The sequence below is a fragment of the Oncorhynchus mykiss genome, chromosome 5 (assembly GCF_057628025.1).
Source record: "Oncorhynchus mykiss isolate SJ-2025 chromosome 5, ASM5762802v1, whole genome shotgun sequence".
Lineage (NCBI taxonomy): Eukaryota > Metazoa > Chordata > Actinopteri > Salmoniformes > Salmonidae > Oncorhynchus > Oncorhynchus mykiss.
This window is the reverse complement of record NC_143026.1, coordinates 33,210,697-33,226,979: the sequence shown is the minus strand read 5'-3', so window position 1 is coordinate 33,226,979 and position 16,283 is coordinate 33,210,697. Positions and strand designations below refer to the sequence as shown.

Sequence of the window (16,283 nt, the reverse complement as noted above, 5' to 3'; positions counted from 1 at the left end):
GTATAGTGTTGAGATTGCGATTACATGGTCACAATTCTAGTAACCAAATGTGAATCCGGGACTCAATGAAAATGGCATCAAAAAGAAGAACCTTTAGGTACCTTGAAGTAGTCCCAAGAAAGAGAAGAAAATTATGAGAAAAATGAATGAGAAAAATGTAAACAAAGAACAGAGACAAAACAAAAGTGAGACAGACAAAACAAGAATACAAACACGTCAGGCACATACATTTTCACACAGGATTTTCCCCCGTCAGTTCACCAATTTCATGTTCATAATTTGTGGGTAGTGTAGCCCTACACCATGTGTCTCAATTTACACAAGTAGAACAAGCATTCTAGACTATGATGTATGTACATGTGTCTTTTTCCTATTTTTATCCAGTGGAACAAACCCCTGATCTCCCAAAGTGCCCATATTTCAGAGTGTATAACTGTATGTGTGTGCGCATGTGTGTGCGTGAGTGAGTGTGAGATATGGCAGAGGGATGGATTCTATGACCATGTCTGCCTCTACAGATCCTCATCTCTGGTGAGTGATTCATAGGTGTGTAGACAGGCCTGAGTCCTGCCTTCATCTGTCCTCCACCACGGAGCGTCAATCTCGCTTATCCCTCCATCCAGCTAGCCCTCTCATCCCTCCATCTCCCTCTCAGCTGACACACACACAGCCAGAGAGACAGAAATAGACAGACAGAGAGACACAGAGACAGAAAAACACAGAGAGAGGGTGGTGCAGTGGTCTAGAGCACTGCATTGCAGTGCCACCAGAGACTCTGGGTTCGCGCCCAGGCTCTGTTGCAGCCGGCCGCGACTGGAAGGTCCATGGGGCGACGCACAATTGGCCTAGCGTCGTCTGGGTTAGGGAGGGTTTGGCTGGTAGGGATAACCTTGTCTCATCACGCGGGTTACGTAGATTGAGTGCTGGGTTGGTCTGGGATCTACAACAGTCAATGAACTTGGGATTTCATTCTCATTCCCTTCCTCATACTCATATTCCCTCTATCTCTCTCTGTTTTTTTGTTTGAATTTTACCCCCTTTTCTCGCCAATTTCGTGGTATCCAATTGTTAGTAGTTACTATCTTGTTTCATCGCTACAACTCCCATACAGGCTCGGGAGAGACGAAGGTCGAAAGCATGGTTAAGATAAGCCCCAGTGATACTGATGGGTGGTACTGCATAGAATAATCTCTATTTCTCTGGCCTATTATTGGCTTGAATTTATACATTGTTTACAGTAGTAGTACACAGTTATTTTCTAACGAAGAACATCTGAAATCTGTAACATATTTGAAAATGCACTGAAATACCCCCAATTAGCAGAGTGTGGTCCAATATGTCCTGAATTCACTCTGATAAATAATTTTAAATGCTCAAACACTTTACATGTATTTTACACTCTCTTGTTAAACTTCAGACTACATGGTAGCGGATTCTGGTGGGTTTAAGAAGGCATGGTGTCTATGGGCTCTATATAATATAAAGTACATCGCCTTTCTCTCTGTATGAGGTATGGATCGGCTTTATCAACCGCTTCAAAACTGTTTTAGAAGCCCAACTACCACTATGGAACATTGAGTAACTTAACCTTGTCTGTGCCAAATGAACACCCAATATCTATTAATAGTCTTAGTACATGGTAATGGATTGGGCCCACATTCACAGGATACCATGGCCCAATCCAAAACCCATCCCTAGACCCTTGGCTGACTCTCCTCGCAAATCTGAAAGGACTGGATAGGTCGGTGTAGGAAAAATGGTATCCGATCCACCTCTCATACTCATTGGACAATAATTGTTTCTATCAAATGACATACATTCCGTTATTTTAGATGTGTTTTTGTGAGGGTGACACCATTAGGACAACTCAGTCTAGAGACGACTCCAGGGATCGGTTTGGGATTAAGCCTCAACTGGAAATGTGAAGGCGTCCATTTTTCTTCCCACAAAAGGTAATTGGATTAGGATTAAGTGAGGTCAGATTCATAATGGAAAAAGCCAGCTCGATATCCTCTCTTTCAAGCACAAGGAGAAAGCTCTTGTCCTCATCCTAATCGATTAGCACTGGTTCTGTCCACTGTGACCAGCCAACAAAAGGGAGAGAAATTAAATACAAGAACAGTGTTCAATGACTTCTTTCACATCACGTTTTAGGATTTAGGATTCAGTTTTGGAATCACAAACTGAATTTGATAGCCAAGTTCAATTTGTTTGTTAGAAAATGTAGATACACTTCCTTGGCAAAAGTATGTGGACACCTGCTTGTCGAACATCTCATTCCAAAATCTTGGGCATTAATATGGAGTTGGTACCCTCTTTGCTGCTATAACAGCATCCACTCTTCTTGGAAGGCTTTCCACTAGATGTTTGAACATTGCTGCAGGAACTTGCTTCCATTCAGCCACAAGAGCATTAGTGAGGTCGGGCACGGATGTTGCGCAATTAGGCCTGGATCACAGTCGACATTCCAATTCATCCCAATGGTGTTCCGGGGGGTTGAGGTCAAGGCTCTGTGCAGGCGAGTCAAGTTCTTCCACACCAGTCACAAAAAAAACATTTCTGTATGGACTTAGCTTTGTGCATGGGGGCATTGTCATGCTGAAACAGGAAAAAGACCTTCCCCAAACTGTTACCACAAAGTTGGAAGCTCAGAACCGTCTAGAATGTCATTGTATGCTATAGCGAACAGTTATTGTGCTGACGCGTTGCAACCGAGGACAGATGATTTTTATGCGATACGCTCTTCAGCACTCAACGGTCCCATATTGTGAGCTTGTGTGACCTACCACTTCGCAGCTGAGCCGTTGTTGCTCCTATACATTTCCACTTCACAATAACAGCACTTACAGTTGACTGGGGCAGTTTTAGCAGGGCAGAATTTTGACGAACTGACTTGTTGGAAATGTGGCATCCTACTGTATGACGGTGCCACGTTGAAAGTCACTGAGCTCTTCTGTATGGGCCATTCTACTGCCAATGTTTTCCTATGGAGATTGCAGGGCTGTGCCCACAATTTTATACACCTGTCAGCAACAGGTTTAGCTGAAATAACTAAATCTGCTAATGTGAAGGGGTGTGTACATACTTTTAGTTTGTTTAGCTATCTATTGCTGGCTATCTATTACTTGGCTAAATAAAGCCAAGTAAATCCATTATCCCACATTACAGTGGGCTGTGACTGTCACTAAAGGAATGCCAGTGATGGTGATTGTCTGTCAAGCCTTTAGTAGTCTTAACACCAAGGACATATTTCCATTGAGCCGTCAGCTCATATTCAGTGAAATCACTAGGTGTATGAGGCAAGGAGCTCCCTTCAGTCTATCGCTTGCTCTCTCTACGTCCTTCACTCTGCCTCTCTCACCCCCCCCCCCTCCCTCATCTTTCAGTGTGTGTGTGTGTGTGTTGTATAATAATTTTGCGAGGAAACCAATAGCTAGCAGACTGAATTCCCATCAGGACTGCTGGCACTCACATCGCTGCGAAGACGACAACTAGGCAGACATGGTTCCATTACCAGAGCTGAGGCATCACCGTGGGGACCACCATCACGCCCCCATCAGTCAGACATTAGGTTGACATCAGTCTGACTCACACAGGCCCCGGCCCCCAGGCTGAAACAGGCGGTTGGTTACTGCTGGGTCCAACCCAGGGTCACCCCAGGACCCCTACTGACTGATTACTGGAAGTGGCTCAGGTTTTCCAGCAGGACAGTTCAACATCATATGACAGTGTGTGTTATTATAACTAATCTCACTCTCTTTTATTTACAGTGCCTTTGAATGCATCTGATAGGAGAGATTTGCACACCAGTATTGGGTTCACCTATATTCATCTATCCTGCATGTTGTTTTTTTCTCACTCTGTCCACTCTTTATCATCCTTTACTGTTAACTCCCAATTAATTGTGTTTATAATGAGGAAGGAAATGGATTTTCTAGAACGGGTCTCAGTCTTCGCAGCAAGTCATTTCCTGGTGTCTTACCTTGATGGCGAGGTCACAGTGTTCGCTGGCGGTGGTCAGCTGCTCTATCTGGCGGTCCACCTCTGCCACAGACAGGCTGCATGTGCTCTTCTTTCTCCCACACAGAACGCTCTCCAGCCCCGTCAGAACCCGCTGCAGCTCCGAGTTCAGGTCACTGCAGTTGTCTACACGGAGAAAACACAGGGCCGGGGTCAGATGTAACTGGTCTAGGAACAGATCAATGTTTACAAACAGAGTTGAGGTCACTGCAGTAGTCTATAACAAGGAAGCCCAGGGTCAAATAAACTAATCTGGTATCAGATGAATGAATGCCAGTGTGCCTGATACCGGGAGAAATAATAGGGCTAGAGCCAGATACACAGACCTAGGAGAAAATAGTTAAAATCCCAATGTGCAAAGAACAACACAACTACGGTAGTCTGCATGGGTAAGGTGACCTTGTTAGCATAGCAGCATAGTGATGATGTATTGTGTACTAGTCGGCAGGTAGCCTAGTGGTTAGAGCATTGGACTGGTAACCGAAAGTTTGCAAGATCGAATCCCCGAGCCGACAAGGTAAAAATCTGTTGTTCTGCCCCTAAACAAGGCAGTTAACCCAGTGTTCCTAGGCCATCATTGAAAATAAGAATTTTGTCCTAAAACTGACTTGCTGTAACAGTTTTCTTGGTGAGAAGGAGAGTCGGACCAAAATGCAGCATGTAGATTGCGATCCATGTTTTAATGAACAAACGTAAAACACGAATCAATGCAAACACTACAAAAATAAAGAACGTGATGAACGTAACGAAAACCTAAAACAGCCTATCTGGTGAAAAACACATAGACAGGAACAATCACCCACAAACACACAGTGAAACCCAGGCTACCTAAATATGGTTCCCAATCAGAGACAATGACGAACACCTGCCTCTGATTGAGAACCATATCAGGCCGAACATAGAACTAGACAAACTAGACATGTAACATAGAATGCCCACTCAGATCACACCCTGACCAACCACAACATAGAAATATACAAAGTAAACTATGGTCAGGGTGTGACAGTACCCCCCCCCCCAAGGTGCGGACTCCGGCCGCAAAACCTGAACCTATAGGGGAGGGTCTGGGTGGGCATCTGTCCGCGGTGGCGGCTCTGGCGCTGGGACAGAGGGACAGCTCGGGACAGAGGTAGCTCGGGACTGATGGGTAGCTCAGCACTGAGAGGAAGCTCAGCACTGAGGGGAAGCTCAGCACTGAGAGGAAGCCCAGGCAGGTAGTTGGATCTAGCAGATCCTGGTCGACTGGCAGATCTGGAAGAGTCTGGTCGACTGGCGGATCTGGAAGAGTCTGGTCGACTGGCGGATCTGGAAGAGTCTGGTCGACTGGCAGCTCTGGAAGAGTCTGGTCGACTGGCAGCTCTGGAAGAGTCTGGTCGACTGGCAGCTCTGGAAGAGTCTGGTCGACTGGCAGCTCTGGAAGAGTCTGGTCGACTGGCAGCTCTGGAAGAGTCTGGTCGACTGGCAGATCTGGAAGAGTCTGGTCGACTGGCAGATCTGGAAGAGTCTGGTCGACTGGCAGCTCTGGCTGCTCCATGCTGACTGGCTGCTCCATGATGACTGGCAGCTCTGGCTGCTCCATGCTGACTGGCTGCTCCATGCTGACTGGCAGCTCTGGCTGCTCCATGCTGACTGGCTGCTCTGGCTGCTCCATGCTGACTGGCTGCTCTGGCTGCTCCATGCTGACTGGCTGCTCCATGCTGACTGGCTGCTCCATGCTGACTGGCGGCCCTGGCTGCTCCATGCTGACTGGCGGCCCTGGCTGCTCCATGCTGACTGGCGGCCCTGGCTGCTCCATGCTGACTGGCGGCCCTGGCTGCTCCATGCTGACTGGCGGCCCTGGCTGCTCCATGCTAACTGGCAGCTCTGGCGGCTCCTTGCAGACTGGCAGCTCCTTGCAGACTGGCAGCTCTATGCTAATTGGCAGCTCTATGCTAACTGGCAGCTCTATGCTAACTGGCAGCTCTATGCTAACTGGCAGCTCTATGCTAACTGGCAGCTCTATGCTAACTGGCAGTTCTGAACAGGCGGGAGACTCCGGCAGCACTGTAGAGAAGGAAGGCTCTAACAGCGCTAAACAGGCGGGAGACTCCGACAGCGCTGGAGAGGAGGAGGGCTCCGACAGCGCTGGACAGGCGAGGCGCACTGTAGGCCTGAATACTTGGTGCTGGCACTGGTGGTACTGGGCCGAGGACACGCACAGGAAGCCTGGTGCGGGGAGCTGCTACCGGAGGGCTGGGGTGTGGAGGTGGTACTGGAAAAACCGGACCGTGCAGGCGCACTGGAGCTCTTGAGCACCGAGCCTGCCCAACCTTACCTGGTTGAATGCTCACGGTCGCCCTGCCAGTGCGGCGAGGTAGAATAGCCTGCACTGGACTATGCAGGCGAACCGGAGACACCGAGCGCAAGGCTGGTGCCATGTTAGCCGGCCCAAGGAGACGCACTGGGGACCAGCTGCGTAGAGCCGGCTTCATGGCATTAGGCTCGACGCTCAATCTAGCCCGGCCGACACGCGGAGCTGGAATATACCGCACCGGGCTATGCACCCGCACTGGAGACACCGTGCGCACCACTGCATAACACGGTGCCTGTCCGGTCTCTCTAGCCCCCCGGTAAGCACAGGGAGTCTGCCCAGGTCTCCTACCTGGCGTAGCCATACTCCCTGTTAGCCCCCCCCCAATAAATTTTTGGGGTTGCCTCTCAGGCTTCCATCCGCGTCGCCGTGCTGCCTTCTCATACCAGCGCCTCTCTGCTTTCACCGCCTCCATTCTACGGTAACCTTCCTCGCACTGCTCCAGCGAATCCCAGGCGGGCTCCGGCACTCTCCCTGGGTCGGCCGCCCACCTGTCGATCTCCTCCCAAGTCGTATACTCCATACTGTACTCCTCTTTGGGCTGCTCCTGTTGTTTCTTCTCCCGCTGCACCTTTGGGCGGCTACACTCCCCTGGTTTAGCCCAGGGTCCTCTCCCGTCGAGGATTTCCTCCCATGTCCAGAAATCCTTATTGCGCGTCTCCTCGCGCTGCTCCTGCCTGTTGACACGCTGCTTGGTCCTTTTGTGGTGGGTGATTCTGTAACAGTTTTCTTGGTGAGAAGGAGAGTCGGACCAAAATGCAGCATGTAGATTGCGATCCATGTTTTAATGAACAAACGTAAAACACGAATCAATGCAAACACTACAAAAATAAAGAACGTGATGAACGTAACGAAAACCTAAAACAGCCTATCTGGTGAAAAACACATAGACAGGAACAATCACCCACAAACACACAGTGAAACCCAGGCTACCTAAATATGGTTCCCAATCAGAGACAATGACGAACACCTGCCTCTGATTGAGAACCATATCAGGCCGAACATAGAACTAGACAAACTAGACATGTAACATAGAATGCCCACTCAGATCACACCCTGACCAACCACAACATAGAAATATACAAAGTAAACTATGGTCAGGGTGTGACACTTGCCTAGTTTAATAAAGGTCAAATAAAAGAAAGAAAGAAAACTAGTGACATACTAATAACCGGCCATGTGCTTAATGGTTTAACTGAATGCCTGAGGCTGACTGGAGGAATGCTGCAGGCTAGTAAAACACATCACACACATCTTCTGCTTAGAGCACAACACACACCACATAACTATCTGAGAGAAAGACAACAGTGATGAAGATACAAACAGGACCACTCTTTTTTATGATATATTATGACAATATTGTCATTCCGTACATTAACCTACAGTTAAGACCTGCGGGAATCAAACCCACAACCCTGGGGTTGCAAGACAAGTAACTAGCTCCAACCAAAGCGTCATCATCACTTTCAGAGCTTCCGTTCCCTATTCACTATTCACTCTCAACTTCTTATCTCCAGAGGTAATCAAATGAGCTCATCGGAAACTCATTTCAATTAGCATATTACTACAATCCCTGCAAAGCAGCAAAGACATGCATGTCAATGGTTAGCATCTGCTTCCATATTGCATCCAAAATAATAATGAAGATGATGATGATTATTATTGTCCAAGACCAAACAGAGCCTGGGTACATTGTGTGGGAAATTAAAATGTGGAGAGTGGCGGATGTATTTCCCCAAGTGCCCCCCTTAAGTGCAGATTCTGCCAACAATGCAAATGCAATTAGCACAGTGCGAAGGAATGTGAAGATGAACAAAACTTGAATTTGTTTCCTAAACAATTTCCTGACTGGTGAAATCCTGTTCGTGTGGGGATAAGATTGCCACGGCTACAGCCAGGGACGAAGGACTGCGAAGATTGAAATATGTTTTTCTTCTAGCGCTCTGCTAAACGTTGAGGATGATGAATAAGAAAAACCGATGAAGCTCTTTACCGTTGACAACTGATTGCTGGGTGCTCTCAGCACCACTGATAGAGGGGACTATTAATAGCATCTTGAAGGAACTGCCGTGCAGTGCAGTGTTGTTTGGGGGAAATTGTTCTGTTACAGACCCAACAGTGTGTTTGTGCACTCCCCCACAGTGGAAAATTGATTTAGCAGAGTGCTGAATCAATTGTACATTGTGGGAGAGTGCACAAACACACACATACACACACACTCACTCTGTCAGAGACACACATGTACACACACATAACTGCTCCTGTAGAAGCCTATAAATGTGTATTGTGTGCCATCAACCCTATAGCCACTGGTTTGTAACAGGCCATCCATCAAGGGAGGACATACACAGATAGGGAACAAAGCAGTTGATCAGTGAGAGTATATACACTACATGGCATCCTCCAAACCCTGATTCGTCAGTCGGACTGGCAGATGGTGAAGCGTGATTCATCACTCCAGAGTACTCGTTTCCACTGATCCAGAGTCCAATGGCGGCGATCTTTACACCACTCCAGCCGACGCTTGGCATTGTGCATGGTGAACATAGGCTTGCGTGCGGCTGCTCGGCCATGGAAACCCATTTCATGAAGCTCCTGACGAACAGTTCTTGTGCTGACGTTGCTTCCAGAGACAGTTTGGAACTTGGTAATGAGAGTTGCAACCGAGGACAGACGATTTTTAGCACTTGGCCTACCACTTCGCGGCTGAGCAGTTGTTGCTCCTAGTTGTTTCCACTTCACAAAAACAGCACTTACAGGTTACCGGGGTAGCTCTAGCATAGCTCTAGCAGGGGAGAAATTAAATTAACTGACTTGTTGGAAAGTCTGACCTGTACGACGGTGCCACATGGAAAGACACTGAGCTCTTCAGTAAGGCCATTCTGCTGCTAATGTTTGTCTACTGAGATTGCATGGCTGTGTGCTCAATTTTATACACGTCAGCAATGGGTGTGGCTGAAATAGCAGAATCCACTAATTTGAAGGGTTGTCCACATACTTTTGTATGTGCATTAATTATACTGGTTGTGTAGAACCAACTCCTGATCAATGCAATGGCTTGGGACTGTTGTGAATGTGTCCACTAAAACGGAGTATGAAGATATTTGGAGCAAGTCAAAAGAATGCAATCGGGTCTGGGTGAATTTCACTGCTCTTAAACAGAGTTTGCACTTAAGTAACGTGCCGTTATCAGGAGTTGATTGTACATGGGTTTAGCTTAACTTCTTATGGCTGCAGGGGCAGTATTGAGTAGCTTGGATGAAAGGTGCCCAGAGTAAACGGCCTGCTCCTCAGTCCCAGTTGCTAATATATGCATATTATTATTAGTATTGGATAGAAAACAATCTGAAGTTTCTAAAAATGTTTGAATGATGTCTGTGAGTATAACAGAACTCATATGGCAGGCAAAAACCTGAGAAGAAATCCAAACAGGAAGTGGGAAATCTGAGGTTGGTTGATTTTCAACCCAGCCCCTATTGAATACACAGTGGGATATTGGTTATGTTGCACTTCCTAAGGCTTCCACTAGATGTCAACCGTCTTTAGAAACTTGAATGAGGCTTCTACTGTGATGTGGGGCCGGATGAAATGAAGTTTGAAATGTTTCTATGACCTGTAATATAACTTTTTGAAGTTTTCGTCCAACATTTGGCTGGACCTGCACGAGCGTTTGGATTTGTGTACTAAACGCCCTAACAAAAGTAGCTACTTGGACATAAATAATGGACATTATCGAACAAATCAAACATTTATTGTGGAACTAGGATTCCTGGGAGTACATTCTGATGAAGATCATCAAAGGTAAGGGAATATTTATAATGTTATTTCTGATTTCTGTTGACTACAACATGGCGGATATATATTTTTTTCCTGTGTGCTGTTCTCAGATTATTGCATGGTTTGCTTTTTCCGTAAAGTTGTTTTGAAGTCTGATACAGCGGTGGCACAAAGGAGAGGTATACCTATATTTCCATGTCTAACAATTGTATTTTCATCGACATTTATAATGAGTATTTCTGTAAAATGATGTGGCTCTCTGGAATATCACTGGATGTTTTTGGAACTAGTGAACGTAACTCGCCAATGCATAATGAGATTTTTCAAATATAAATACGAACTTTATCAAACAAAACATACATGTATTGTGTAACATGAAGTCCTATGAGTGTCATCTGATGAAGATCATCAAAGGTTAGTGATGAATTTTATCTCTTTTTGTGCTTTTTGTGACTCCTCTCTTTGGCTGGAAAAATGGCTGTGTTTTTCTGTGTCGGTGGTGACCTAACAATCGTTTGTGGTGCTTTCGTTGTAAAGCCTATTTGAAATCGGAAACTGTGGTGGGATTAACAACAAGATTACCTTCAAAACGGTATAAGGTACATGTATGTTTGAGGAATTTTAATTATGAGATTTCAGTTGTTTTGAATTTGGCGCCCTGCACTTTCACTGGCTGTTGTCATATCAATCCCGTTAACGGGATTGCAACCGTAAGAAGTTTTAACTTGATATACAGTCAAGCAGGACAGGCACATTGGGTCCTTCCTTACCCATGTCGGCGGTCACCAGGGTGGAGTGGTTTTCAGGCAGTGAGACGGACGCCCCGTCCTGGTCCAGGCTGTGTCCGTCCTCATTGATCTCCTGCTGGCTGTGGCTGAGCTCTGAACGCAGCTCCGAAAACTCATCCTCCTCCCTGGGGGACAGAGGGTCACAAAGTTATGTCTGAGTTAGGTCCAACAGATATGAGTGTAGCCTTGTTGCCAGATATGTTTGTGCTTGGATAACGCTGTCATGGCAAATGGCATCGGCTAAAGCATAAACAGATCTGGCAACAAGACGGGTATGACTCACACATATTTTCAAAATAAGACATTCTTACAAGTTCCAGTTTTTTACTTCAATGTTGTTTTCATGACCACACACACACACACACACACACACACACACACACACACACACACACACACACACACACACACACACACACACACACACACACACACACACACACACACACACACACACACACACACACACACACACACACACAACAGATGATGGTGTACAGAATCTAGAAGAAGAAATTACAGATCTTTTTGTTTTGTAGGGTATGAGCTATTCATCTAATAATAGCAGACACAGTAACCGTGAATCCTAAAAGCTTTGAATATAGTTAACATGGTTAATATCTGGAAAAAATGACCTGAGAGAACCTTTAGATGTCTCTTTGACCCATCTGAGATGCAACCTATATACTGTAGGCTTAACATTAGTTCATCTGTAAAATGGCAATATACAGCCATTTCATGTGATTAGCTATGCATTATTAAATATGGAAATATATACCTCTCATACAGTATATACCGGTTGTGAGAATTTGTCCTTTTCAAATATGGACATTTTCCATGTGAAATGCAAGCTGAGTGACCCTATACCGCACGTAGTGCCTTCAGAAAGTATTCACACCCCTTGACTCTTTCCATAATTTGTTGTGTTACAGCTTGAATTGATTAAAATTCATTACAATTGAGATTGTGTCACTGGCCTACACACAATACCCCATAATGTCAACGTAGAATTATGTTTTTAGGAATGTTTACATATTAATAAAAATGCTGAAAAATCTGAAATGTCTCGAGTCAACAAGTATTCAACCCCTTTGTTATGGCAAGCCTAAATAAGTTAGAGTAAAAAATGTGGTTAACAAGTCACATAATAAGTTGCATGGACTAGTGGTTAAAATCATTTTTGAATGACTACCTCATCTCTGTACCCCACACATACCTAACTTAATTGACAGAGTGAAAACAAGGACGCCTGTACAGAATAAAAATACTCCAAAACATGCATCCTGTTTTAAACAAGGCAATAAAGTAATACTACAAAAAAAAAGTGGAATATAACTTTTAGTCCTGAATACAAAGTTTTATATTTGGGGCAAATCCAATACAACACATTACTGAGTACCACTCTCAGAGTACCATATTTTCAAGCATAGTGGTGGCTCCATCATGTTATAGGTCTGCTTGTAATCATTAAGGACTGAAAGTTGTTAAATAAAAAAAGAAACGGAATGGAGCTAAGCACAGGCAAAAACCTAGAGGAGAACCTGGTTCAGTCTGCTTTCCACCAGACACTGGGAGATTAATTCACCTTTCAGCAGGACAATAACCTAAAACACAAGGCCAAATCTACACTGGAGATGCTTACGTTCCTAAGTGGCCGAGTTACAGATTTGACTTCAATCTATGGCATAGACCTGAGAAAATGGTTGTCTAGCAATGATCAACAACCAATTTGACAGAGCTTAAATAATTGAAAAAAGAATAATGGGCAAATGTTGCACAATACTGGTGTGGAACTCTTAGAGACTTACCCAGAAAGAATCACAGCTGTAATTGCTGCCAAAAGGTGCTCCTACAAAGTACTGACTCAGAGGTTTGAATACCTACTGTATTGTAAATTTGATATTTCACTTTCAATAAATTAAAAACATGCTTTCACTTTGTCATTATGGGGTATTGTGTGTTGATGGGTTTAAAAAAAAATATATATATTTCAATTTTGAATTCAGGATGAAACAACAAAATGTGGAATAAATCAGGGGTGTGAATACTGTATGTGTGTGTGTGCGCGCATATGTACAGAACGTGCTTCAGATGAACTTCTCGGCATTAGTATTTAAATATATGCACAAGCATATAGGACTATGTGAATATTCCGTATGCATGTGATATTGAAATAATAAACTCTATTGGTGAAAGTAGTACTACACAGACAACCTCACTGCTGCTACCACCAAACATTGATATGTCAAGTCCTGGCAGTAGATCTGAATTATAGGGTCGTTTGACTGCATTTCATTGATTTGATACAATCTTTATTGTACATCTGTGAAATAAATAGCCAGGCAGTAAATTCACGTCGCAGAGTTCTCACAAGGTCGGCAAATAGAAAGTACTGACTCACAGACTTATGTGCTGTTCTGTTCATGTCGCAGGATACACTGAATTGGTATGGCACAGTTTATGCAAACACATACACACACAAATGACCAGAGCATGAAAGAAAACAGACTTTATAATGAACCTAATCAAAAACCAGTACACATTTTGGAGATGGAGGAATTTTGGGGGATTGCCATGCTTGAGTTCCTTCTAATGAATTGTTTGGTTAATGTTCCTGCTTAGCACTCAAAACCATGCCTGTTATGTCAGAGGAGTTTGTTCCGGTGTGCTGAGCACCTATGGAGAGGGCTGGAGAGGGCACTTGAGCTAGGAAAACAAACATTTAGGAGGCCTCTGACGCAAATGCTGCCATTTTGATTTCACTACAGTAAGTAAACAACGGAGGAAGAGAGTTATACGACAGGGTACGAAAAAGGGATTCCAATCAAAGGGAGGCACCTTTAGGGTACCTAAGGGAATTGAGGGCGGAGGTGGTGTGTGTGTGTGTTGCATTAGGGTACCTAAGGGGATTGAGAGCAGAGGTGGTGTGTGTGTGTGTGTTGCATTAGGGCTGGGCGATATATTCAATTCATTTGATTAATTTGAATGTATATGTTTTTGCACAATATTCCAAATGCCTGTTATTTTGAGCGTTTATGTCCGCTTGTTCTCATGTTGTATATTTGGTCTCGTCTCTTTGCTCCTCTGTGCACCATCCCATTTACACCAGAGATCCGTGTTGCAGGTCTCCGCCCTAACAATGGAAGTCGCTGTCCCAAAGGCGGGTAGGCAGGCAAAAAGCTTAGGTCCAACATAAACCCATTGGCCTTATTTTGGACAGATTTTAACCAGAGTGAAACCTCTCACTTCACCTCTTCCTCTATGGTTCACACACACACACACACACACACACACACACACACACACACACACACACACACACACACACACACACACACACAGTCCCCCCCTCACATTAACAAAGTTGAGAGTTCTGACAAGCTTTCTGACAAGCAGTTTCAACTCGCTATTTGCGTTTGAGGTTTGGTCCACATGGACACCGAAACACATTGAGACATTATTTTACTGTAATAGAGAAGTTACCTTTTCTAACGATACCATTTTTAAGTCTCAACTACTCATGTAGTTGCGTGCAGAGCAGACTACTAAAACGAGAGTATCAATGAACATTGATTCTGGAAAATGAATGCTCAGTTTGTCGTGCGCAGCATTGGGGTACCACATATCGCAAGCAGCATTTTAGCTAAAGACTGTTATACTAGCTGTCTGGTCTGTGTTTTTAAATGTGCAATAAGCATAAAACACACTTAGATAAGGAATTGGCAACTCATTCTCAGTCTGAGAAATAAGGCAGGCCACTTGATTTTAACATCTGAACAAAGTGGACAGGCTAGCATGGTGTTCAAACAGTTGGAGATGGACAGAAGAGTGTGTTCATAACAATTCAACTGTTCTAACTTGTTAGCTAACACATAGATCCAAGTTGGCTAAACTTGAAATATACAGATTAGCTGGCTACTCACTGGCACGTTAGGCTTGAGAGATTGTTTATGAGACCTGTGCTAATTTTCTATAATACCTGCTACAATAAGTTAGTCATTACTTGTGAATGTGCATTACGCATGGTTCTAGTTAAATTGGTAACAAAATAGGGCATTTTCATAGACAGACGTGAAAGCCAGATGAGTGATTATTGCAACAACAAAAAAACAGGTTAAACTATTTTAATAACATTGAATTATTAGTTGGTCTTATGAATGTGGAAGGCTTATATTTAGCCTAGGTATAATTTCACAAGCCCTGAATTCATTAGATTATTGCTGACTCTTTGAAATACAGTGTATTTGACCTTTAAACGTACAACAAAGCTTATTTAGAGAAAAAATATATATACTTTTTAATTGAACTGCCCTTAAGTTTGAAAAAAATAGAGATATGATTTTTAGGCCATATCGCCCAACCCTAGCCTGCATACCCTATGTGCGCATGTATGTGTCTGCTTGTGTGTGTGAGTGTGCATTTGTGTCTACCACCCACCTGATGGTAGAGCCCTGTAGCACGTCTATCTTCTTGTTGAGCTCAGCGATGATGCTGTGCAGCTCTGTGATCCTCTCCTCGTATCGTAGGGTGGTCCGCTCCTGAACGTCCTCATGCTCCCGCATCAGATAGGACTGCTCACACTGGCAAAACACACGCATACACATTAACCGTGTTATCCCACTGAGCTAATGCCTTGATATCTGAGAGGCGACCTATTCTGTTATTTGGGAATTTTGAAAGGAATGCAATCTAAAAACATCTAACATTTCTTAACTGACATCACAATTTAGAGATTGAATCATGTTACTGTAAAAAGCCACCATTCAAAACCCATAACAATGACGCCCATTCAATGCGTGGAGTGTGGAGAATGGCATTTCAACAAAAGGTATCTTTCTACACAGTCGCGTGTAATTTGGAATGGGAATAAATCCAGAGGAAATTCTCTGCTGGGTTGCCAGATTTTTGTCTCTGGCGTACAAATGCATGCACGCACGCACGCACACACACACACACACACACACACACTGCACCGTTGTGTACAAGGTCAGGCCTAAGGGCTTTTCTGGGGATTGTCTACATGGAGCTCAGAGGCTGGGAGAGAGGGAAGGGTATCGGCTTTCCACTCAGCTATATTACAAGTGAAGGGGGAGAAGAGGTGTGTGTGTGTGTGTGTGTGTGTGTGAGAGTGAGTGTGTGTGTGAGAGATCTGGCTTGAGCGTGTGTCATACTATGCTTCCTAGAATGACCTCAGAATGACCTTTCCTGGCCTGCGTCGGAGGTTGAACATGAAAATAAAACAAAGACAGACAAAGAGGGGTCTGCCTAGTGCTTTATACAATTTTACATTAATCAAGCACTAAAACCACTACAAGACAAAGGAGACGATTGTGGACTACAGGGCTGCA

General features: G+C 44.5%; 1 protein-coding gene across 9 annotated transcripts in view; it reads right to left on the bottom strand.

The window, feature by feature from the left end:
* Nucleotides 1-16,283, bottom strand: part of LOC110523629 (colorectal mutant cancer protein) — a 124,638-nt gene that overhangs the window by 42,571 nt on the left and 65,784 nt on the right. For all 9 annotated transcript variants that reach the window (XM_036977296.2, XM_036977297.2, XM_036977298.2 and 6 more), the window contains 3 exons: nucleotides 15,373-15,515; nucleotides 10,918-11,060; nucleotides 3,983-4,146 (listed from right to left, as the gene is read on the bottom strand). In XM_036977296.2, coding sequence (XP_036833191.1) covers nucleotides 3,983-4,146; nucleotides 10,918-11,060; nucleotides 15,373-15,515 — 450 coding nt within the window. The remainder of the gene's footprint in view (nucleotides 1-3,982; nucleotides 4,147-10,917; nucleotides 11,061-15,372; nucleotides 15,516-16,283) is intronic.